General features: G+C 53.9%; 1 protein-coding gene and 1 non-coding gene across 2 annotated transcripts; one reads left to right on the top strand and one right to left on the bottom strand.

The window, feature by feature from the left end:
• DLX4 (distal-less homeobox 4) lies at nucleotides 1–4,431 on the bottom strand. Its single transcript, XM_003931260.3, has 3 exons — nucleotides 4,149–4,431; nucleotides 677–873; nucleotides 1–243 (listed from the first exon to the last, which is right to left on the bottom strand). Exons 1-3 carry the CDS (start codon nucleotides 4,429–4,431, stop codon nucleotides 1–3), a joined length of 723 nt encoding a protein of 240 aa, XP_003931309.1.
• A 3,595-nt stretch (nucleotides 4,432–8,026) lies between these two features.
• LOC120366990 (U6 spliceosomal RNA) lies at nucleotides 8,027–8,130 on the top strand. Its single transcript, XR_005581497.1, has one exon. It is a non-coding gene; the product is annotated as a U6 spliceosomal RNA (small nuclear RNA).
• The last annotated feature ends 16,115 nt before the right edge of the window (nucleotides 8,131–24,245 follow it).

Consider the following 24,245-nt stretch of genomic DNA (forward strand, 5'->3'; position numbering starts at 1 on the left):
TCACATCATCTGAGACGAAGCCAGGACATCTGAGGAGTGATGCTGATACCAGGCTCCAAAGCTGCTGCCATAGCCACTGGGGGGCAGGGTCCCTGCCTTGGGCAGATCCCAGAGGGAGGGGAGGGGTGGGGAGCAGGGAGACACGGAGAAGGTCCTCCCAGGGAAGTCTCTTTCTGGCCCCCCAGAATTCTGCTTCAGGAGCTTCTTATACTTAGAGCGTTTGTTCTGAAACCAGATCTTTACCTTCGGGGAGGAAAGGGAAAAGAATGAAAGATCAGGAGGAAGATATGTGTGGGAAGTTTCGAGGAAGGGAAAGGGATCCAGGTGTCAGGGAGCAGTCGTGGGAGCCCAGCCGAGTCTGGAACATTTGCTCCAGGCCTCCCCAGCCCCAGAAGTCGCCTGAGTTCCTACCTCTGAGCTAGTATCCATGTCTCCCTGCCTGCTGTACCCTCCTCTTCCTGACCCACTCCACCCCACCCGCACATACATGCACACCTTTCAACACACATTCCCGCCAGCGCTTGCTAAGAGCCAGCTCCAAACATTCCCCGGACAACTGTGACAACAGGGCCACAGCACCAAGCTATCAGTCATTCACACCTGGGGCTGGGGCATGAGTTCCCAGAGAACACGTGTGAGGAAGGTGAGAGCTCGGGAAGGATGACACTGGCCCCACCTGGGTCTGCGTGAGGCCAAGCTGCGCTGCCAGCTGGGCCCTCTCGGGCAGCGCCAGGTACTGCGTGTGCTGGAAACGCTGGTTTAGGTGCTGCAGCTGCAGGCTGGAGTAGATGGTCCTCGGCTTGCGGAGCTTTTTGGTCTGGGCCTGCGGGCGCCGCTCCGAGGGTTCCGGGGACAGCCGCGGCTTCTCCGAGTCTGGTGGGTAGCGCAACACGGTGTGGGGGGCGAGAAGGTGAGCGAAGGGGTAGGACAGGCGATTTCATAGGCTTATTTGCATCTCGTCTGCGGGGCCGTGGGCGGTAATTAGCAAAATGCACAGCCACGGGGATCGCCCCCCTGCCCCTGTCCTCTACCTTCCGAGTGGAGCGTTTCAACCCCCACGTTCACCATTCACCGCGCCAGGTGATACAAGGCGCAGTTCTGCTCTCAGGGAGCTCCCACTCGTGTGGGTTCTATGACCGCAGGAAGAAAACGCCGAGGGCCACAGCCCAGGTACCGAGGCGCCTGCAGTGGAAGGTCGGAGTTCAGCCCCGGGCGGTGGCTCCAGCTAGGGGTAGGGAGGGACAGAAAGGCTAGTCAAGGGTTAAGCCGAGGCCTAGAGATAACAGAGGAAGGACATTGCAGGCGGAGGGAACTCAAGAGCAAGGCTAAGAGGCTGGAGATGGTGTCTGCGTGGCAGCCTCTGGCTGCGGCCAGAGGGGTGGGTGACAGGCCCGGCTGATAGGACCTTGAGTCCCAGCCTCGCAGCGCAGACAGTGACCCCGGGTTTGCCCTGGTCTCGCCTACTGTAAAGGGGCGCCCCTCTGCCCAGATGCACCCCACAGGAAAAGTGATCATCTTTCCCCTCCCGCTGTGGCCGGATGGGTTTTCAGGGGCCCCAGAAGCTGGGTCTGCGTGGGGCAGCCACTTCCTACGTGGGCCTTGCAACCTTCCTCAGCGCACGCAGAGGGGTTCCCGCGGCAGGGAAAGTGAACCGGCTTCCAAGAGAGCGCAGCGCAGCCGGGCCGGGCCGCTCTTGGATCTCGCTGCGGTGCTGCCGCGGGGAATCTGGTCAGTTCCGGCCCGCCTGACTCTCCAGGAATCTCGGCCGTGGGACAGCCAGGCCCTAGAATGCTGAGGTGCGGGGACAGGGATTTTCGTTCTTCCGAGCCAGCCACCCTAACCTGCAAGGCTCTAAGGGGACGCTGGAGAGGTCCCAGGCAATGGGAGGAGTAGGGCGGATGGAGCAGCCTCAGTGCCCGCGGGCTTAGGGCAGCGTCCGCCGCATTCCCTGTGGGTCCGTCCAGCTGACCTGAGCCGAAAGAGAGTGGCTTGTGTCCGCCCGCGTCCCCCCCCACCTTCTTCCCCTAGTCAGGCTCACCCTCCACACGTCAGTGTACCCGCCCTCGGCCAGCCAGCGGTCACCAGCTGCCGTCACCTCCCCCGCATCCCTCACCCGTGGCCTCCGGCGCTGCGGGCTTCTGAGATCCTCCCTCCTCGACCCTGCCTCAACCAATTCCCAGAAAAACCGTTGGGTTTCCGCTCCCGCCCGCGCCTGTCCTGCTTCGATCCCACTGCTGGCAGCTCTGGGCTAGCAGCCCAGAGCCCACCCGCGCCCCTCTGGCTGCGTGGACTGCGCAATTCGCAATTCGAGCGGGAACGCAGGGCGTCTCTGAGGCCGACCCGGTGGCTGAACTCACGCAGCCCTCGATGCCCCAACCCTCCCAACAGACCCCCTCCAAGTTCCTTCCCTGACAGCTGCCTTTCTCTACCCCAGTTCCAGCAAGTTGCAACTGGAACTGCCTGGGTTGTGATCAGCGAGCCCCAGGGCCTCCCTCCAGGCTCAACAGCCAAACCTCTTCCGGAGGCAGGGGTGGACAGAGAGTGGAAGTAAAAGGAGGACCCCAAGCTCTTGATCACATGCCCTTCACTCTAGAGTGCCCAACCCCACCAGTTCCAGTAGAGAAGTGCTAGAAATGTATTCTAAGGAAATCTGGGTGTGTGTGTGGTTTTTCATTGGATTGGGGAAAGTCCTCAAAGAAAATGAACTATCTCTCCACTCTGTTGTCCTTAGATCAAAGAAGGAAATGCAAGGGATGTGGCAGACAAGACTGACAACACCAGCCTACTGCCAGTAACTCTCCTGAGGACAAGGTCAAGGTATCCCCCCTCCCAGAGAAACACACACACAAACGTATCCTATTAGCATACACTGAAGGATTCATTTGTAAAAACTGGAACTGCTCCTCGAAACTGCCCCTACTCCAACCACACCCACATCCCGGGAGAGGCAGCCTCAGTTCTGTCAAAGAAAACAGTTAACCTTCGGGGGTTTGGAGGAAGCTCCCTAAAATTGATGCTCCTGGCCGCACACTTTACCCATCTATACATCAAAGAAGTTGAGCTCCCAAATCCTAGGGTCACTTGGGGCTCTGACGGTTTGTGAGCTGATGTCAGAGCCACGGGAGAAGGGAGGAAGATGTCTTGGTCCTGAGCTTATGCCAGTGAAGTCACCCAGTGGCTGTGCCTCCTTGGAAGAGATGGTGCCAAAGACAATTGCAGGGGGAGGGGTGGCCAGTTAGATGGAGGCAGAGAGTCCAGGGACCTGGAGGCTAAGCTGGAGCCAGTGCAGATGGGATTGTGGGCAGTGCCCATACCCAGATTTTATGTCAGCTCAGCTGCAAGGCCCAGGATCCTGAAGATGGGCCAGCTTCTCCGCTTCCAGGCCTTCCAGTGAGCACTTTTTCAGGAGTTCAGTGTTGCTCCAGGCAATGGGCCTAACCTACCCCAAAGCCAAAAGGTGACGATGACAGCGATGGCCTGCCCCTTTGGCTGGAAGGCTGAGGTAGTCAGGGAGAGATGAGGGACTTTCTGACCAGCCTTTGGCCACATTCTCAGAACAATGGATGGAGGGGCCCCAGTCCCAGATTCTGCCAGGCCACCTTCCCGTCAAGGTCCAGCCTGGTTTGAGGAGAGCGGGAAAGGCCAGGGAAGGGAGAGGGCGAACCAGCCTCGATGTCTACAGCCCTCCAACCAAGACTTGATTTGTTTTTCAGGGTTTGGCTTAATCACCACTTTCTGAAACAAGACTGAAGCGGAGAGAGGCGACATGGGGCAGGAAGGGAGTGCAGGATGAGGTGGAATTCTGAGGAAGGGGCTAGGCCCCCATCCTCACATCTGGATTGCTTCAGTTTTCCCTTACTAATAGGTACACGTAGCCCCGCTGCTCCAGTGGGTGGGGTGGGAGCCCTCCCGCCTTCTTTACTGCAAATCGAAACCAGGTCGGTTTTGAAAGGAGACCTAGATCTCCTCTCCCCCCTCCCCCGCCATGTCTCCCGCCCCATCCCCTCACCCTCCTCCCCACCCCCACAACCCAGGGAATCCGAGGAAGGTTTGAATCCCGCTAGCTGCGTCCAACCAGGCGAGGGAGAAGTGTAGGGGCACACAGGAGCCCTACCAGAAGTGGGAAGAGTGGCCACGGCTGAACTTACCTGCCTCGAGTTCCTGAGGGTGCTCTGCAGGGCCGCAGAGGGGCTGAGGGAGCGCCGCCGGTTGCTGGCAGGGCAGGTAGGAGTCTCTGGGTTTCGCTGGCCCGGTGTAGGGGTAGGACAGGAGGTGGCCATACGGCCTGGAGTAAGACAAATCGGGGGAGGCTGCGGTTGTAGGGGACAGGCCAAGCGGGTAGGCAGCCACTACCGACGGGACGGGGGCAAGGTCTGGGAAGAGAGCTTTGGAGGCGTCCCGGCCGGCGAGCGGGCAGGGCAAAGAGGTCATTGTGGCCAGGGCCCGGGCTGAAGGGCCATGGCCTGGCACGTAGTCCGCTCCCTCTGCCAACTCTCTTTTCTAAGCCAGACGGGCCCCCCAGCCAGCAGCACCCGGGGAAAGTGTTTCTTTGCGCTTCTTTCAGCGGAGCACTCGCGCCTGGGAAAGGGGTTCGGGGCGGGGGTGCCCCTCATGGTTTTCCCCTCCCCCCTAGATCCATGGGGGGCCCCCCTCCTCCATCGGGTTTGGTTCCAGGGACTCGACGGGGGCCCCTCCCTCTTAGACGCCCCGGATTGGCTACCGCCCGCAGTGACCTCACGGAGACTTGGAGCCGGGCCCCGCCCCCCCCAGGACAGCCCTCGGTAAAGAAGTGGGAAATGGGAGGGGGCGGTGCGCACGCCCAGCTCGGTCTATCTTGGCGTCTTCTCCAAGAGGTGCTGGGGTTGCAGGGCAGTTGGTGCAGTCCGGGAACCGCGGTTGTAATGGCAAAAATGCTAGAGAGGTGGTAAGCCTGGATGCCCAATGGACGGGGAGCTGGGCAGTGGGCAGAGGCCCTGGGGCTGCAGGACGCAGGGAATCTGCATTCCCAGCCTCCAGATCTCGGGGGTCTGCACGCCAAAAGCCTCCGTGGACCTGCAGGGGAGTCAAGTGCAGACCGCCAACGCCAGGCGCTTAGTCAGTGCATCGGAATGCGTCGCTGCTGAGCACCGGCAGTTTGTTGGTAAATAGACGCCGGGGCTGGGAGGGTGCCGCCCGGCGCCCAGCCTGCCCCGCACGTGTGTGTCGCGCACGCCCCCGCGGGGCGCCCTCGGCCTGGCACTCCGCGACCCGCCGCCACTGTACCCCACTGCCCCCCCATGCTGGCTTCCGCTTCCGGCAGGGGCCCGGGTTTGGTGGCGACACCGCAGCTCCTCGCAGGCCCCCCGAAGCTGCAGAAGGGATCCTCCCTCTGAGCTTTAGCCCGTGCGGTGCTCCTGGCTCCGCAGGAGGCTGAAGTGTTGCTTGAACCCGGACAAAATCTGGGAGTGGAGGATGAGTCCAGTTGGATGGCTTCTGGGAGGGCACAGGAAATACTGCAGGCCAGTCTCCCTGGCGAATTTTCCAGGCTGTGTTCAAGACTTGCCTCTAAACATTAGTGTCCATAGCCTTGATGGACACGTGTCCACATATACAAGCATTTATTTGCACGTGTACACAACTACACAGGGACTCCATTCAAATACAACATATATACTCACATATACCAATATGCAGGTGCCTACACTGATGTTCACACCAGCATTCGTTCATTTATGGATCTTCTGAGTTCAGGCTGTGATGTGTGTACACATCTATATACCTAAAGACGAATTAGCACTATCCCTGAATAAAAGCACTATCCAGTACTTGTCTTTTACATAGATTCGATATGCAAGTCAAATCACTGGTGTGTGTACTCAAAAATACAGAAGATCTAAGCATCTAACATTTATACTCGTGTTGCTACCCCATGAGAAATACCCGTCCACACACATCTAAGATGCCTTACCTTAGGGGAGAGATAGTTCCATCCCTAAACCCACCGGTCTTCACAAATTCCCCAGCACAAAAACCCACATACGTGTTCCCACTTTATACAACTTGGCAGGCATATTCATGTTTGTACACACACACATGCTTTCACTGTTAGGGATCAGAGTGAAGGTAGTAGTCACAGATTGGGAGATGGAAGAGCATGGTGATAAGAAAAAGAGATTAGGCGAGGTGGCTCAGGCTGGTAATCCCAGCATTTGGGGAGGCTGAGGCAGGCAGATCAGTTGAACTCGGGAGTTTGAGACCAGCCTGGGCAACATAGGGAGACCCATCTCTACAAAAAGTACAAAAATTAGCCAGTCAATGTGATGCATGCCTGAAGTCCCAGCTACTCAGGAGACTGAGGCAGGAGGATCACTTGAGCTCAGGAAGTCAAGGCAGCAGTGAGCTGAGATTGTGCCACTTCACTCCAGCCTGACTGACAGGGTGAGTCCCTGTCTCAAAAAAGGAGAACAAAGAAAGAAGGAGGAGGAGGAGGAGGAGAAAGAAGAAAGAAGAGGAAGAGGTGGAGGAGGAAGAAGGAGGAAGCCTAGAAGAATAGGAAAACACACTGGGGAATGGCTGGGCTCAGGCCTCCTAAGAGAAAAAATCACCCAAATGGGTGTGCAGGGGTGATTGAAGCTCACAACAGGAGTCCTGCAGGGAGGAAGGGCAAGTCTATTTCAAACTGGACTCCCCAGTGGAATAGATAGAGGTGAGTTTTTCCAAGGAGAGACTCCTCTAGCTTGGGGCTCACCATCTTGAAGCCTTGGAGCCGGGAAGAAAAGGGCTCTGGCAGGAGAGCTTCCTTCTCCAGGGGCTGGAGACCCCACTCCCCTCTCATCCAAGAAGGTGTAGAGGGTTTGCTCCATAGAGAAATGCTTATTCTTTTTTTTTTTTTTTTAGATGGAGTTTCACTCTTGTCTCCCAGGCTGGAGTGCAATGGCGTGATCTCGGTTCACTACAACCTCTGCCTCCCGGGTTCAAGTGATTCTCCTACCTCAGCCTCCTGAGTAGCTGGGATTACAGGCATGCACCACCACGCCTGGCTAATTTTTGTGTTATTAGTAGAGTGGGGTTTCACCATGTTGACCAGGCTGGTCTCGACCTCCCGACCTCAGGTGATCCACCCACCTTGGCCTCCCCAAAGTGCTGGGATTATAGGCGTGAGCCACCATGCCTGGCTGAGAAATGCTTATTGTATGTGGGACTACCTTTCTCCCTTTCTTCCTTGATTCTAGCCATGCCACCCTCTCCTTAGAGGTGGGGCTGTGAACCTGTAAGGATATGTCCTTCCAAATCTTTCTACTGTCACCATTTTCCTCTAGAGGGAGGGAGGCAGCCTTACAGCAGTGCTGAGGAGAGGTTCCAGGGATGGCATCAAAGGTGTGCATCAAAGGAAGAGAACGTTTTTTGGGGTGGGGTTGGCTGTGAGGGAGAGTTTCCTAAAGGAAGTCTTTTGAGCTGGAATTGACAGGATGAGTGGAAAGATATTTCCTCTTAGAGCCATTGCACAGAATCCTTTCTTGTCGAACCTAGGAAGGAAGGGCAGGCATGGGTTTTCTGGCAGAACTCTGCCACAGCTGACTTTGGGCATCCTCCAAAGCCAGGAGATCCCCAGCGCATACCTGTCTTAAGTTCTAAAGCCCTCAGGGCTTCGCTGAACTCAGAGGATCTTCACCTCTACGGGACAGCAGGACAGACTCTGCAGCCCTTTAGAATTTATCAAGCACTCATAACATCCAAGTCGTGGACGGACACACACACGCGCGCGCACACACACACACACACACACACACACACACACTCAAACCCCAGGTACTATTATCCCCATTTTACAAATGAAGAAACACCTCCTTCAAGGCTCCCTTCTCTCATATTCCAGAGGGTGTGGGGCTGGGGCACCTGTTTAGGATACCCTGGGGTCTCCTCAGATGCAGGCTCCCCAGGGAGAGATCCTCTCCAATTAGAATCCCATCTCACCAACCTCAGGAAAGGTGGGGATGGTGAGGATGTGGGCTGGGAATTGCAGTAATCTCATATTGGATCAGTAGGGAGAGAAAATGCTTGCTTAGGAAAAAAGTTGGACCACTACAGAGAAGATTAGCATGGCTCCTGCACCAGGATGTCACACAAATTTATGAAGTGTTCCATATTAAAAAAAAAAAAAATTTTAACAGAGAGTGCTGACCGGGCACATTGGCTCATGCCTATAATCCCAACACTTTGGGAGGCTGAGGTGGGCAGATCATGAGATCAAAGAATTGAGACCATCCTGGCAAACATGGTGAAATCCCATCTCTACTAAAAATGCAAAAATTAGCTGGGCGTGGTGGTGCATGCCTATAGTCCCAGCTACTTGGGAGGCTAAGGCAGGTGAATTGCTTGAACCCAGCAGGTGGAGGTTGCAGTGAGCCCGGATGGTGCCACTGCACTCCGGCCTCACAACAGAGCAATACTCTGTCTCAAAAAGAAAAAAAAAAAAAAAAAAAAAAAAAAGAGGGAGACCTTGAGATGCCCACCTGAGGCCTGGGTTGGGTTCTGGTTCAATTCAGACATGAAGCTGCTGATTGGAGTATTTTGTGTCAGTCATTTGCCTTCTCTGAGACTGGTTTACCAGAAGGGATAAAAGAACTGAGCTGGACTAAGAACTCCAAGCCTTTGTCATTTGCTTTATGTCAAATTGCAAAAAACTAAAATCCAAAACCATAATAAAACCAAGAAGAAGGGGGGAGGAGGAGGGATGGAAAGAAGGAAGAGAAAAAAACCCTCTTTCCTGTCACTACCAATATCTCAGGCCCCTAAGTCGTCACAAAAGCCAGAAGTGGCTCTCCCAAGTCTCCCTCACAGATCCTCTCGCTTAGCGCCAGCAGACCGCTCGGAAAATTCCAGCACCCTGGAAATGCGGTGGAGCCAAACTGCGGGGCCCGGAGTTTGGGGGTGGGGGGAGAAACTGCGCCGCAGGGGTCTCGGGATTCTGCCGAAGTGCCGGTACTGGACCTAATCCGCGAAATGCACGGTTTGCTCACTCTTCTTGGGTTGCCAGGCAAACGCCATCGCACCCGCTCTGGTATTGATTCTTTGCGCGGCATAAGCATCCACGGAGGTGGGATGCATTCCTTGCTTGATCACCCGGAGTTCCGACCCTCCCGGTAGCGGGAACTCCCTCCGAACCCATCCCCTTCCCTGGCGGTCCATCGCGGGCACTCCTAACACTTGGTGAGTGCGCAGAGCTCTCCGCATTGTCGCTGAGCTCGGTAGGGTGCCTACTGCACGGCCCCTGGAGCAGAGGTCTGTGTCTGCGCCGAAGTGTGTAACCCCGAGCCCGCTCTCAGGGCAGCACCTGGGTGGATCTGCCCAGGGGAACAGAGATACAACCGCGACCACAGTCCTCCGCAATCCGTGGCCCTTCCGGGACTATGCGTGCCCTTTTTCCTCTATCCCACCCACCAGCCCCAAAACGAACTTTTAGTTTAGTGTTGTCATTCTCAGGGGATTTTAGGTTTTATTTGAAAGCACCTTTGTCTCTTAGTAGCTCAGATTGGAGAAACTGGATAATTCGGTTTGGTGCCGGTAGAAAAGGAATCAGATCTTCGCCCCAGCCTTCCTGAGCTCGGCCCTGGGTGCTGTGAATAGAGCCCCCGTATTCAGCGAGGCCGGGCGAAGGGGCAGCCTGGAGAGGTCTGCGTCCTCCTCTCTGATTGGACTTTTCCTGAAATTTGGAATGATTGCGCCTCTTTTTCTCTTTCTGATCGAGCATTTAGTGCTGGTGCAAGCTGGGCAGCCGACTGGTTACTGAGGCTACCGCCAGCCCGGCCGTAGCCGTGAGTTGCCATTCGCGCTCACCCCCAAGCTCCCTAAGCGCTTTCTCAGGGATTGGAGTTCCCGTCTCATTTTCCAAATAACCCTGGAGAAGCTCCCGGGGAGAAGGAGGAAAGAGGCCTTGGGGTCAGCACCACCTGGATCCCAGCACCGTGGCGCGGCAGTGGGGCTCCCACGCCCATCTCCTGCTCCGCCCTCGGAGACCCTCTCCCAGAGTCTTCTTCGCATTACTTGCAAATTTCAGCCTCTGCTCAGAAAGTCTTTTCTTTGAGATTGGCTGGGATGTTTTATGTACACACTAAACATGTTAAAAATAAAACCAGGAACAATTCTTGGACCTGGATATCCCCCCCACTACAAACACACACACACGCGCGCGCGCACACACACACACACACACGGAGGGGGGAGAAAGAAAACGGTTAACAAAAAATGGGGCGATTTTTAGGGTGTCTTGGAACTACACTGCACCGCTGGGGAGCCACGCGATGCCGAATTTCGCTGGGTGCGGGAGAAGGAAATACCCCGGGACTGGGGACGCGTGGGCTGGGGGGTGTGTAAGTTCCAGGCTCGGTGGCCCGGAGCTCTGGAGTTTTCCTTTGGGTGTCCCAACCTGGCCCCGGTGGACCGAAGGGAAGTGGCCGCACCGGGAGCTGGGCTGACAGACCGCCAAGTGGCCTGCCAGGGCGCCCCGGGGGAATGCAGGGAGCCGGCGAGAAGCCCTGAGGCCAACCCGGCTGCGATGAATTCGCGGCCCGAAGAAGGCAGCTCCGCCAGGCTCTTCAGACTTTCCCAGACCTAGCCATGGAAACTAGGCGTTTCGCCGACGACTTCATCGCCGGGTACAGGGTGAAAGCTGGAGGTGGGAGTAGTGGCAGTTGGAAGGTTCTTCTAGCAGCAACATCAAAAACAATGCATGCACTGGCACACAGCGCACACACACACACACACCCCACAAACACACATACACAGACGGCTACTTCCACAATAGCCTCAGCACACACTCCAGAGGCAGACACAGCCACATCACACATACATAACACGCACCACCCCCAACACACACACACACACACACACACACACACACACTCACGCCTGCCTTCTGGACCTGGTGGAGTTGATGGAGCGTCTACAAGGGTGAGGTTATGGGTTTAAGTTTTTGACCAGTGACCTCACCCAGACCAGATCCTTTGGAGGTCCAGACTGCTTTTCCTTCCTAACAAAGTCTGGTGCCTAACTGATGACGGCAGCTCAGCCTGGAAGGAGACAGCCTTACCTCTGCTGGTTTGGGCCTGGGAGAAGGAGGGCAATATTGCCTTGGAGAGGAGAGCGGAGTAGCCACAGACATACCATATTCCTTCCCTTAAACGTGAGAAAAATTATCACAACTACAAAAAAAACCCTCAAACTCAGCCTTTCCCTTTGTGTACCCCTGTGTTGGGCTCTTGGGCCCCCAGGCCTGGTGTGGGGGAGGGTAGACAGAAGTAAGGTGGAAGGTAACTCAGTCCCACCCTCTCCTCTGTCGACCCAAACCTCCCCCTCACCTTGCCCAGCCGTGGGGGTGGGGTGGGAGTGGTTGGCGGAGAGGAGGGTCCTGGACCCACTCTCATCCGTTTTCAGAGGCGGTGGTGCATCATGCACCTCCTCCAGCCTGGCTTCCACCCTCCGTTGTCAATCACCCTCATTAATTCTCTTTGGAAAACTATCCCACACTGGAAGGTCGACAACTGCTGCCTGGAAAAGGCTGGAAGACATGGTGAGGGGGAAGGGAAATGGGCGGAGAAGGGGGGAGAGTGTACACCAGCTGCATGGGGTGAGGGCGGTGCCAGCCGGTTGGGGAACCCAGCCCCCAAAGACTTTCCATCTTCTCAAGTCAGTTTTCCTCTCCCCTCCCCTGGAAGCCCCTCCCAGACTCTGAGCTGACTGTCACCTGTCCAGGCTGGACCTTGAGGAGAAATAGCTCTTTGCAGCCCAAATTCTGGCATGAGCCCCAAAACTAGTGAGCAAGGGAGCTCAGCCCCACACTCCCAACTACCCGTCAACCCAATGGGGCACCGCTGCCTCAGGTGCTTTCCACAGGGAAGGGAGGGAGGGCAGGGTAGCAGACCTCTGGAAATGTAGGCAAGAGGATCCAGGTGAAGGCTCAATTCCTGGAGGCCCCTCTAAGGAACCTGCAGAGCCTGTCCCAGAGCCTCTGGGGGAGAAGCAGAGCAGTGGCAACCTGAGGGCTTGTGCCTTGAGTAACACAATATTGATAACACTAGCAAACACTTCAGTGTTGTGTGTCCAGGCCCTTTGCTAAGCCCTTACACGGCTCATTTTATTGAATCATCACAATAATTCTATGTGGTATTCTCTCTATATAAGAATATAAGACAGGCTGGGCACAGTGGCTCATACCTGTAATCCCAGCACTTTGGGAGGCCGAGGTGGGCAGATCATCTGAGGGTTGGAAGTTCGAGACCTGCCTGACCTACATGGAGAAACCCCATCTCTACTAATGATACAAAAATAAGCTGGGCGTGATGGCACATGCCTGTAATCCCAGTTACTCCAGAGGCTGAGGCACGAGAATCACCTGAACCTGAGAGGCAGAGGGAATGAAACTCCATTTCAAAAAAGTAATAGAGAATATAAAACATATGCTATCCATAGTACCCTCATTTTATAGATGAGAAAATTGAGGCACAGAAAGGTCAAATAACTTGCCTAAAAAGCTGGAACTGGCCAAGCGCCGTGGCTCACCTCTGTAATCCTAGCATTTTGGGAGGCTGAGGCAAGTGGATCACCTGAGGTCAGGAGTTTGAGACCAGCCTGACCAATGCGGTAAAACCCCAGTTCTACTAAATACAAAAAATTAGCCCGGTGTGGTGCCTCATGCCTATAATCCCAGCTACTTGGGAGGCTGAGGCAGAAGAATTGCTTGAACCTGGGAGGTGAAGGTTGCAGTGAGCCAAGATTGTGCCATTGCACTCCAGCCTGGGTAACAAGAGTGAAACAAAACTCTGTCTCAAAAGGAAAAAAAAAAAAAAAAAAAAAAAGCTGGAACTGGAACCCAGGCCAGCTGGCCCTCTTAACTACCATGGGGTTGTCTTTTCTGGAGAAGTACCACTCAGCAAGGGCAGAGGAAGGGCTGAAGCTGGCTGAGAAGAGGAGAGGACCCCAGGAAAGGAATGCCCTCTATAGAATGGCAGTAAGAGAAGTAATAATATTAATACTGGATAATATTGTGGGCTTGTGCACTAGACATACTTTACATGCATTTTCTTAGAAATCTTCACACAATCCTGCAAAGAGAGTCATATATATATATATATATATTTTTTTTTTTTTTTTTTTTTTTTTTAGATAGGGTTGCCAAGGCTGCAGTGCAGTGGTGAGAACATGACTCACTGCAGCCTCGATCTCGTGGGCTCAAGCGATCCTCCTGCCTCATCCTCCCAAGCAGCTGGGAGGATGTGCCACCATGCCTGGCTAATTTTTAAATTTTTGTAGAGACAAGATCTCACTATGTTGCCCAGGCTGGTCTCAAACTCCTATGCTCAATCCAGAATGCTACTCTTGTTTTTGTTTTTTTTGTTTGTTTGTTTGTTTTCTTTTGACTTTTGAGATGGAGTCTCACTCTGTTGCCCAGGCTGGAATGCAGTGGCACAATCTTGGCTCACTGCAACCTCCACCCTGGGTTCCAGTGATTTCTGGCTAATTTTTGTATTTTGAGTAGAGACAGGGTTTCACCATGTTGGCCAGGCTGGTCTCGAACTCCTGACCTCAAGTGATCTGCCTGCCTTGGCCTCCCAAGGCGTTAGGATTACAAGTGAGAACCACTGTGCCAGGCCGTGAGAATCCTATTCTTATCCCCATTTTACAGATGAGGAGAGACTGGGGCACAGAAAAGGTGTGTGCAGGGCCCACATCCACTTGGCTGAAAGGCAAGAAAGTGAGAAGAGAGCTGAGACTGAGAGTCAGGAGACTCCACACCAACCAAGAGCTTCACGTGGGGCCCATGGGCAGTGGAGAAGACCAGGATGGGAGTGGAGAGACTTCCCAGGGGCATCTTGGGTAGCAGGGTGGGTTGGGGAGGGAAGTGAGAAGGAAAGGTTTAAGGGGATGGTGGCAAAGGCAATGGAAAGGAAGCGAAGCATGAGAAGGGTGGCTCAAAGACAAACCCTGCTGAGCCTGGTAAACTACCAGACCGGGTAGAAGCAAAAAGGACTGTGACGTTTCTGGCCTGGACAACCAGAGGAGCCATTTGTCAGGCATTTGATGGTGGGGTTAACCATGAACCAAGATCCTGGGTTAGATGTTCCAGCCGGCAGCCAGCCACACTGACTGGTTTGCCCTTGCACAGGTATCTTTCCCAGTTTGCCAGTATGCACAGGTGAAACTTGCATATATGCAGATGTATGCAAATGAGAGCAGGTCACCTGGGCCCTGAGCCAGGAGCCAGTGAGGCAGGCCCTCCTCTCCCACCTCCAGGGAGGAGGAGGACTGTCCCAGCCCTGACTCACTTGCTGACATGCCGCCTGGAATGCCACCTCCCCAGCTGCCTTCCTCCAACTTGGGGAACTCGCTCCTGAAATCACCATGAAGCTCAAGCCCAGAAGATCGCAAGCAGGGAAGACCTGGCCCTGGGGTTGAGAACTTTCTAAATCAAAGTAAGGATGTGTTTTGAGTCCTGGCAAATCAGCAGCAGGCAGGGGACAGGAGGAGGCAGGGCAAATGCCTAGGGAATATGACATTTATAAGTAAACAACGTACGTGGCCTTCCCCAAAGCATGTGGACATCTATAACTACAGTGGGGCCTCATGATAACTTGGGAAGTAGGTGGTTATTTGCCCCATTTTACAGAGGAATACACTGAGGCCCATGTCTTAAAGCGCCTTGCTAGGGAAAACCTCACTCATGTGTACAGAGCTGGATATTCAATCCAGGCCTCTGACTCAGTGCCTTTTGTACTACTTTATGGTTTGGTGCTGGGCTGAGGGAATGAGCAGCTAATTTTGGAGTCTGGGGCTCAGTTTGGAGAAACTGGACCCTCAGGTATCCACTTACAAGAAAGAAACCACTAGTCTTCTCAGTCCTTAAGGACTTCAGCAAATAAGTAAACTCTTGTCTCTAGACCTAAGGCCATACCTCTCAAGTGGGGTGCTGAAGCATGCACCCCACTTCCAGCTTCTTCAGTGCTTTTTAAAACACCAACTAGATACAGAGTCTTCGTAGGGTGCCACGGAGACTCATCTCACCCAATAGCAAATTTAGCAATTTGTGTATATGAAAACTGTAAAAAACAAACAAACAGTCCAGGTGCAGTAGTCATGCCTGTAATCCCAGCACTTTGGGAGGGCAAGGCAGATGGATCACCTAAGGTCAGGAGTTCGAGACCAGCCCGGCCAACATGGCGAAACCTCATCCCCACTAAAAATAAAAATTAGCCAGGTGTGATGGTACATGCCTGTAGTCCTATTTACTCAGGACGCTGAGGCAGGAGAATCACTTGAACCTGGGTGGCAGAGGTTGCAGTGAGCTGAGATTGCACCAATGCACTCCAGCCTGGGAGACAGAGCAAGACTCTGTCTCAAAAAATAAAAAATAAAAATAATAGATATGAGCGTATGATTAAAATGCAGGCACATAATAAATATTCAGTAAACAGGCGTTAAATGAATGAATGAAGATGAGTGAAAGGTTGTATCACTGTTTACATTTATCAGAAATCCCAAGGCAAGGGTAACATTCAAGAGGCCTGCCAAAAGGCTCTTCTCCCTCCCTGCTGCTGTTCCTCAAGGAGAGGCTGTGAATGGTAGTGGCTCCCTCGATCTGGCCCTTGCCACAGCACAGCAATGTGCCATGGAAAGCATACCAGCTTGGGAATCGGGCAGATCTGAGTCTTTTGTTGTTGTTGTGATGAAGTCTCGCTCTCGTCCCCCAGGCTGGAGTGCAATGGTGCGATCTCAACTCACTGCAACCTCCGCCTTCCGGGCTCAAGCCATTCTCCTGTCTCAGCTTCCCAAGGAGCTGGGATTACAGGTGTCCGCCACCACACCGGGCTATTTTTGCATTTTTGGTGGAGACAGAGTTTTCCATGTTGGCCAGGCTGGTCTCGAACCCCTGACCTAAAGTGATCCACCTGCCTCAGCCTCCCAAAGTGCTGGGATTACAGGTGTGAGCCACCGCGCTTGGCCATTTTTTTTTTTTTTTTAGACAGGGTTTTGCTCTGCTGCCCAGGCTGGAGTGCAGTGCTGTGGTCATAGCTCACTGCAGCCTCAATCTCCCAAGCTCAAGCAATCTTCCCACCTCAGCCTCCCAAGTAGCTGAGACTACAGGCGCATGCATGCCACTATGCCCAGCAATTTTTAAAAAAATTTTTGGAGAGATGGGGTCTCAGAATTTTGCTCAGTCTGGTCTCAAACTCCTAAGCTCAGGTGATCCTCCTGCCATGGCCTCCCAAAGTGCTGGGACTACAGGCATGACCTACCACATCTGGCCCAGATCTGAATTCTAATCCCACCAACATCACCTACTGACTTGGGCAAATAAAAATTCCCTGTGTCTCAATTTCCCCATCTGTGAAATGGACATAATAAGCCCAACCTCACAGGGTTGTGAAGATTCAGTAAATAACTCTAAGGGACCATGCAGAGCAGACATTTCACACACGTTAACTCCCCTTCCTCTTGTTGGCTCTTTGGTCCACCCACAAGGGATATGCCTTCTCCCCAACTCAATCTACTTGGAGGGGTGGGGTGAGATGCCACATCCAACTTGATTAGGAAGCTTTTGTCCCCAAGGATTTGGTGATGGTGGGAGGTATCACTCCTATGGTACAAAACTCCTGCAGGGCAGAGATGCTGGCTTCTTTAGCTTCTCATCCCCGCAGCACCTGGCACTGTGCCTTGCATGCTGAGGCGTTCAGGGCAGCCTTTATTCTCCAGCTAATCCTGAAGCCACCCTCAGCTTCTAAGCACAGGGACACTTGTGCTTAGAAGTCCCCCGCTGTTGGCATACGGAATACTTTCACACTCAGGATCTCAGCTAATCCTTACTTCCCAGTCAGGTGGGGCAAGTATTGCTGTCCCCATTTCACAGATGAAGAAACCGATGCTCAGAGCAGCTCAGGGCCTTACCCAACGTTGCACAACCAGTAAGTGACAGAGCTGGGATTAAAACCCCAGCCTCCTGACTCTGGGATTGTCTGGGTTTTTCCAGAGCAGCCTGACTCTCTGAATGGGTGGGTGAAGGAGGAGACGGGGACAGGGCTTTCAGAAACTGGATGTTGCATGGACTTGAAGGAGTCTCTGTGCTCTGTGGGGGGTTGGCAGTGGTGGGAGTGAAGCCCCAATTTCTGCAGCAGGGCAGTACAGTGACAAGAGTCAAGACTAAAAGAGCTGTAAGGCAATTGGCCCTATGGAAAGTCAGCAGTGGGGGTGCAAAAGCGTGAAGGTCTTCAGACTAATTCTTCGTGATGTTTGAGGCCAAATGGAAGCTGCTGGAATGTTGACTTATGCTCAGTATAAGGAAGACATTTTTAATAACTAGACCTTTCAAAAGCAGCACATTCTCCGCCTCTATCTTAGGTACCAACTCCTTCTACCTTAAACAGAGTGGTGATTTCACATCTTGTTTCCTCTGCTGGAATAAGACATTCTGGGGGTAGGTTCATCTCTCCTTGAGCTGTGCTTCCCCCAATGTGGTATGTTTATCATCTGTTCTCAGTAAGTGTCTGTGAGCACCTGTCGATGAAGGGGTTCAACTAGAGGCTTGCTGTGGGATCTCAGGGAATACTGTGAGATGGGGCTGAGAGCCTGGACCCAGGAGCAGCAGGTTTGAGCCTAGTGCTGCTGCTTACTAGCTAAGGGACCTGGCACAGGCGGCTCAGAATTTCTGAGCCTCATTTTTCTCATCTGTAAGGTGGAGTTAATAACACCCACTCCATAAAATTGCTGTGAAGACCGTGAGGTGCTCTATGTGACTAGGTGGGTGCCCAGCACACAGCCAGCCAATAAAGAGCCTTTTGGATGATATACGTAGTTGAGGGCCTACGTCATAGACTAAAGAAATGGGCTAGGTACGCACTAATATCCCTCCAGTTCTGACATATGATCCTATTCCATAACCGCCAGGAAAGGAGCTAAGCAGAAACCAGGAAGCAGATTGACTCAACATAGGAAACTGAGTGAAAAATCAACAACCCTCATTCAAGTCCCTCGGTACCTGAGACTCTCACATGGATTTTTCCGATTTTGGGCCCTGCCCCCCCCTTAGATAATCCCTTCAGGTCTGGGCTTGGGATCAGGGACTCTCCTGATTCCTGGGCATCATTAGCCCTGGAAAAGGTACCAGGAGTCCCAAGTACCCCGCCCTGGCCTGGAAGCCCAGCCTCAGCCCAGAACAGGACCCGAAAGTTCAGATCTGGCCGTCACCTGCTCTAACCACAAGCCCTTAACCAGGCCAAGCCTCTAAACCAGAAAGATGACGTGGCACCTCCTGGAGAGTGGCAGTGGCTCCTGAGTGCCAAGTGCCCAGGGCTGGGAGGGGCCTCCAGCGGGGCTGCTCCTCAACATGTCATGGCCCTTCTTAGAGATGGAAAGCACCTCAGAGGCCCAGAGCCAGTGGGTCTCAAATTCTGGTATGAAGAAGGTCTGGGTGGGGCCGGGTATGGTGGCTCATGCTTATAATCCCAGCACTTGAGGAGGCTGAGACAGGAGGATCGCTTGAAGCCAGGAGTTCCAGGCCAGCATGGGCAACATAGTGAGACCTCATCTCTACCCAAAAAACTAAAATTATTTTACAAATATATAAAATATTAATTATTACATTTATTTACTTGTTTATTTATTTTGAGATGAAGTCTTGCTCTGTTGCCCAGGCTGGAGTGCAGTGGTGCAATCTCGGCTCACTGCAACCTCCGCCTCTCAGGTTCTATCGATTCTCCTGCCTCAGCCTCCCGAGTAGCTAGGATTACAGGCGCACACCACCACACCCAGCTAATTTTTGTATTTTTAGTAGAGACAGGCTTGTACCATGCTGGTCAGGCTGGTCTCGAACTCCTGACCTTGTGAGTCGCCCGTCTCGGCCTCCCTCCCAAAGTGCTGGGAATACAGTCGTGAGCCACGACACCTGGGCTAAATTAATTTTTAAAATAAAGAAGCTCTGGGTGTGCCTGGAGACCTGCATGGTTAACAGGCACTAATGGTGAGAAGCTGATGTGGCCCAGCACCCTTAGTGTTAACACATGAAGAAGAGGGATAAGACTGACCCATAAGGACATGCTGGAACTGGACAGGAGCCCAGCTCTCCAGACCCTAGCACAGACTGTTTTCAACCCAGCTGCCTCTTGAGACTCACCCACCCAGAAAAGGGAGGCCAAGTTCACAGGGAAGTTTTTCCTGAGTCTATGCCCCATGCCCCCATCAGAGGTTGTATCGATCGAATGAGAACCATTCACCCTCCTGGAACTGGCCTCTGAACAAAATGAGATTGAAGTGTTGGTCCTGTCAGGGGGGGCACCCCAAGGCTGGGCGTGGGAACAAGTAGGCATTTGGGGCTAGATCTGTGGAAGGTCACACAGGCACGTGTTTGGAAATAGCCACGGCACTGGTAGAAATTTTTTGGTCTGATTTAGAATAATCTCTCTTATTATTTGCACCTAGCAAAACGGGGGTTGGGCTCAACAGTCTTCAAGGCAAAAGGTGCAGAGTCTCAGCAGAGCCTGGAGAATGCCAGATAGTGGATGGCCAGAATGCAGGATGGCCGGAGAGGTGCAGCCAAGACGAGAGAGGGAGGTGAGCAGGCGGCTGGGAATCATCTTATCCCCCCACCCCGCGGCCCCACCCCAGGGTCAATTGCCATTGAGTCTCAGCCCCAGAGGTTCCATTATCAGCACAGGCTTGGGTGATTGAGTAATTGTGTGGCTATTGTGTTTGTGACCATGACCACGTGACAAGTGTGTAACTGTGTATATGGTGGGTGTGTAATGAGACTGCATGTGTGTGACTGTTTGTGGCTTGGGTGTGGCTCTGTGCATTGTATGGGAGCTATGTGCTCGTGGCTGCATGTGACTGTGTGGTCGTGTGTGTGACTGCGTGCGTAGAAATGGGCGTTGCCTGTGCGATGCGTGCGACTCAGAAACTGGTTCTCAGAGTGGCTGGGAGTTGGGTGTGTGGATGCGGCGATCTGTGTGGCTGTGTGTGGCTCTGTGTGATGTGGCTGCAGCTCTGCGTGGCGACAGCTGTCGTGGATGATGTGACTGTATGGGACTCTGATATTGTCTCCAGGAGGGCCTGGGACAATCTGGCTGGGCTCTGCTCTGACTGTATCTACGCAACTGCCTGGTGGGTTACTGGCTTTGCCTGTTGAGTACGTAGCTGGGTGTCGCACCCTCCTGTGTGTGTCACTGTGTGCTCCTCTGAAGGACTCGGTTGTGTCACTGTGTGTGACTGTGACTGTGTGTGTGACCCAGCATCCCTCTCAAACCACCTTCCTGGTGGGTGACTTTGATGTGGTTGAGTTTCTAGGGGCCACAAGGACGCCTGCCTCACTCTGGAGGACTTCAAAAGATGGCGACTCTTTCTGCCCAGCAGGGGGAAAACCTATCTCCCCCTCCCTCTTCCCACTCCCCCTGACTGGAGGAGAAGCCTGTTTTCCTATTTTTACTGCCTAGGATGAGTTCATGGCCACAACTGACTCACCACTCTTTCCAAAAGACTTGGGGAAGGAAATGGGGGTTGCTTGGTTGGGACCTCTGCCCAGGAGCCCAGAACGTTCAGGGCAGAGCCGAGGAAGATATCTGGGTCCACTGTGGGCTGTGTAAGCACCTCAAGCCCCTCACTCACCCTGAGCGTGGAAGGTCAAGGGGACTTCTTTAGAGGTCACTGTCTGGCCTCCAGCCTCTTACGCCAAAAGACGGGCCTCTGTCCTTACCTAAAAGTTCTGCCTTCCCATTAGTCCAGTTGAAAAGTTAGGCCGAGCTAACTTAGCCAATTGAAAAGTAGGCTGGAGCTCTGGAGGTGCGTTTGACACATCACCCACATCCTGGCCCTGCAGGTGGTTCAGTGGCAAGGATGCCTGGGCTCAACAACACTGTTTGCGCGCCCCCTATGGGCAGAGCCTGCCCAGGCAGAAGGAGGCACAGCGAGAGGAAGGAAGGAGGCTGGCGCAGTTTGACGGGGGAGATGAAGTCCTTCCTCGTCCCCAGGGACTCTTAGCTTTAGGGGGACTCTCAGCCTTCACCCCCCTACCCAACACAGAGGCCCTGACATAAAGAATCAAGAGGTTTCAAACTATATTCTCCTAGGCTTGGAAAAGCGTCACGTCCAGAACCTGAGGAAGAATTAGAGAGGGCTTCTGGTGGCGCTTCCGGGACTTCGGTGCAGGCTAGGAGGGAGAGTCCATCCTGGAGGGCGGGCGACTGGGAGGAGCCGTGGATGGAACAAATGCTTGGGGGATACATAGGAGGTGAGGAGAGGTGGGAAGGCCAGGCAGCATCGTCCTTGTTGTGAGATGGCAAGGTCGCACTTGGGCTGACCTGCTTCACACTGCACAGGAACTCTGCCTAAGCAAAGAGTCTGTGGATGGAAGTCCCCTTTGGTATCTACCTAGTGCCTCTCAGCTGCAGCTGACATACAGTCCCCTATGTCTGGTTGCCCAGGAGGGAGCTCTGAGGCTGGAGCTTTGCCCCCTTTCCCCTGCTGTATCCTGGGGAGCCAGACACCCCAACTGTGCTCCCAGCTAGCTTGCCCAGCCTGCCGGCCCTCCTGCCCCTCCATCTCCACCCTACGAAGACCCTGCCAGGCTCTCACCCAGCCAGTGGCTAGAGCCATAAAAACTTCCCTCCACCCCCGCTGTCCTGGCTCACTGCCTGGGAGGCTCCTTCCAGCTCTTGTGACAGCCTAACTCACCAGATCCTACACCGCCGTCTGCCTGAAACTCCCCGACTTTGAATTTGGGGTGTTTGGGTCACCCTGCTGGAGGAACTGAGAAGAGCTTCAAACGAAGAAGTTAGGAGGCTGGGCCTTTGGGAACCCATTGGGTGGGGCACTTAGCCTCAGTTTCCCCATCTGCAAAATGGAGCTAATGGTGTTGCCTGCTGGGTTTCCAGGGTGGGTAGGGAAGGCTCCAGTGAGCTCATGGGTGTGAAGGCCCTGGTGAGTTGTAAATAGTCCAGTACTCGTGGGAGGGAGGAGGGAGGGGAGCCATGTTATTCCAGCTGGGCCTGGCTGCCTGCATGGAGGGCTCCGGCAGAGGGGTCTAGGGGAACTGTGAGGGTGTCTGTGCCGAGTGCTGGAAACAGGGGGTTTGAGGCTGGCACCCCACTGAGAGCTGGGTGTAGATAAGGCCCTGCAGGGGCCGAACCTGGAGATGACAGCAGCAGGGTCTGTGACACGAAGGCTTGGGGTCAGTCACTTGGACAAGTGGTTCCGAAGAAGCTGCTTTTTGGAAGAAGGGTGGTAAGAAACCCGAGGTCACCAGGTGACATCACTCTCAGCCTCTCTGACATCCTTGCCTCTGCAGGGAGGAGATGCAGATGCATCTTCTCTGCTCCCTCTGCCCCTGGGCTCTGGGGAGAGGAGGCTGAGCTCCTGGTATGGACTCAGGAAACTGACTGCAGCTTTTTCTCAAAGGAGAATTCTGAAGTCCTAGTCAGCTCACCAGGAAGGGCATGTGGCTGCACTTTTCTTCACCCCGTCAGAGAGGCAGGTCCAGAGCCCTCTCCCCTCTTCTTCAAATGGCCAAATCGGTCAGTGCCTTCCCACACGTACCCCCCACCCCTTCCAGCGTATCTGCCCCCTCTCTCCCTCCACACACTCACCTTGGCTTTCCCTCGGAGCCTTTGAACAGGCTGCTCCCCCTCTGAAATGCCCTTCCCCAGACCACACCCTCCCCCCAGCCTCAGATCAAATCCTGCCTCTGCCAATTTCTAGCCACGTGACCCTGGGCAAGTCACTGCCTGAGCCTCAGTCTTCCCATCAGTAAAATGGAGTTTATACTACCTCCCACACTGGTAAAACTGAGGAGATAACACATGAAGCACTGAGCCCCATTCCTGTCACAAGGGAGAGGTTCAACACCTTCACCCCTTCTAGAATCCCTTCCAACACCTGTTCGCTGTTTACTGATTTGCCTTATTTACTGCTTCACAATAAATCAAAAGACAGACATTCATTGAGTATTCGCTATATGTTTAACACTGTGGAAAGTTCTAGGGAGACCCAAGGGGGGTTCTTTGCCCACCCGGAAACAGCTGCCAGCCTGGGTGGGCAGGTGACATCTGTAAAAATGGAACACCCAACAGCTCTAACAGTGCAGCTGTCACACTGGCTGGGTGAGTAGCCGGCTCCTGGAGGAGCCAGAGGATGGGCAAGGGAGGTGTGGCTTGGGAAGCGCTTCCTAGAGAAGGGGGCCTTGGCTTGCAAATAGGATAGGCAGAGGGGACAAGAAGGGCAGTGTGGAGGGAAGGCATGGCAAAGGCGTGACCATGGTCATGGGGACACAGGAGTAAAGAGAGAGTGTGGAATGTTTTCAGGGTAAAGACTGGATGGAAAAGACCAGGCCACACACTGGAGACCCTTGAGAGCCAGGCAGAGGAATTTACATCAGACGTGGGAGGAAACAGGCAGCCACAGCAGGTTCTTGAGCAGGGGGAGGAGTACAGGTTGAAAAGGAAGCGATGAACTTCTCATTTATTCATATCAGCTGTATTTCAGAATCTTGCTGGGTGCTTTTTATATGTTTTCCCACATAATCGCCACACAACCTGGTAAAACATATCTCTTTATCTTCACTTTAGAGATGAAGAATCAAACAGAGAAGTTGGATAACTCCCCAAGGCACAGAGTAAGCAGCAAATAAGACAACTGAAGTGCGTCTAGCCCCAGAGCCCACTTCCAACACAGCCCGGTTTCCCTGACAGAGGCTGTGGGGCAGGCTTCGGCAGGACCCTTCTTCCCCTCTCCACCCCCACTGACCCCTTGGTAGAATTTGCTTCAGAGGCTGTAGGAGTCTTGGGCTGATGGAGGTAAAACTGCCTCCGACAGTCGCCTTTCCAGCTGCTTTCTACGAAGGAGAGGCCCAGGATGACCGGAAGCCTGGTCTCCGCTCACTGCACAGGGAGGGTCTTCGGGGCAAGGGGTAAGTGAGAGGGGGTAGGCAGAGGCGACTGGGCTTTGGGGCCTGCCTGCCTGGGAGGAGCAGGAGGTTGTTGGCGGAGCCCGAGAAGCCAGAGCAAGCTGCAGGAAGAATGAGGCGTTGGGTTTGGAACACGCTGAGCCTGATGCAGTGGGCGAAGCAGAAAGGTCCCGGGTTTCTGAAACCCAGGCTCAGAGCTGGGGAGGCACGTCTGACCCCAAGGACTTTCCAAGCACTCTTTTCTGTCCCTTCCAGACTGGGGATGCCCAAGAATGGGTCTGTGGTGCCTCCTTTCTCAGCCTCCCCACTGCCACCCGGGGTTGTGTTC

This window comes from Saimiri boliviensis, chromosome 17 (genome assembly GCF_048565385.1).
Source record: "Saimiri boliviensis isolate mSaiBol1 chromosome 17, mSaiBol1.pri, whole genome shotgun sequence".
In the NCBI taxonomy this organism is placed as follows: domain Eukaryota; kingdom Metazoa; phylum Chordata; class Mammalia; order Primates; family Cebidae; genus Saimiri; species Saimiri boliviensis.

Coding starts and splice junctions, on each gene's coding strand:
- DLX4 (XM_003931260.3), bottom strand. CDS start 4,431: ATGACCTCTTTGCCCTGCCCGCTCGCCGGCCGGGACGCCTCCAAAGCT. Junction 874..4,148: donor CCCTCAGGAACTCGAGGCAG/GTAAGTTCAGCC, acceptor GCTACCCACCAG/ACTCGGAGAAGCCGCGGCTG. Junction 244..676: donor TTGGCCTCACGCAGACCCAG/GTGGGGCCAGTG, acceptor TCCTCCCCGAAG/GTAAAGATCTGGTTTCAGAA.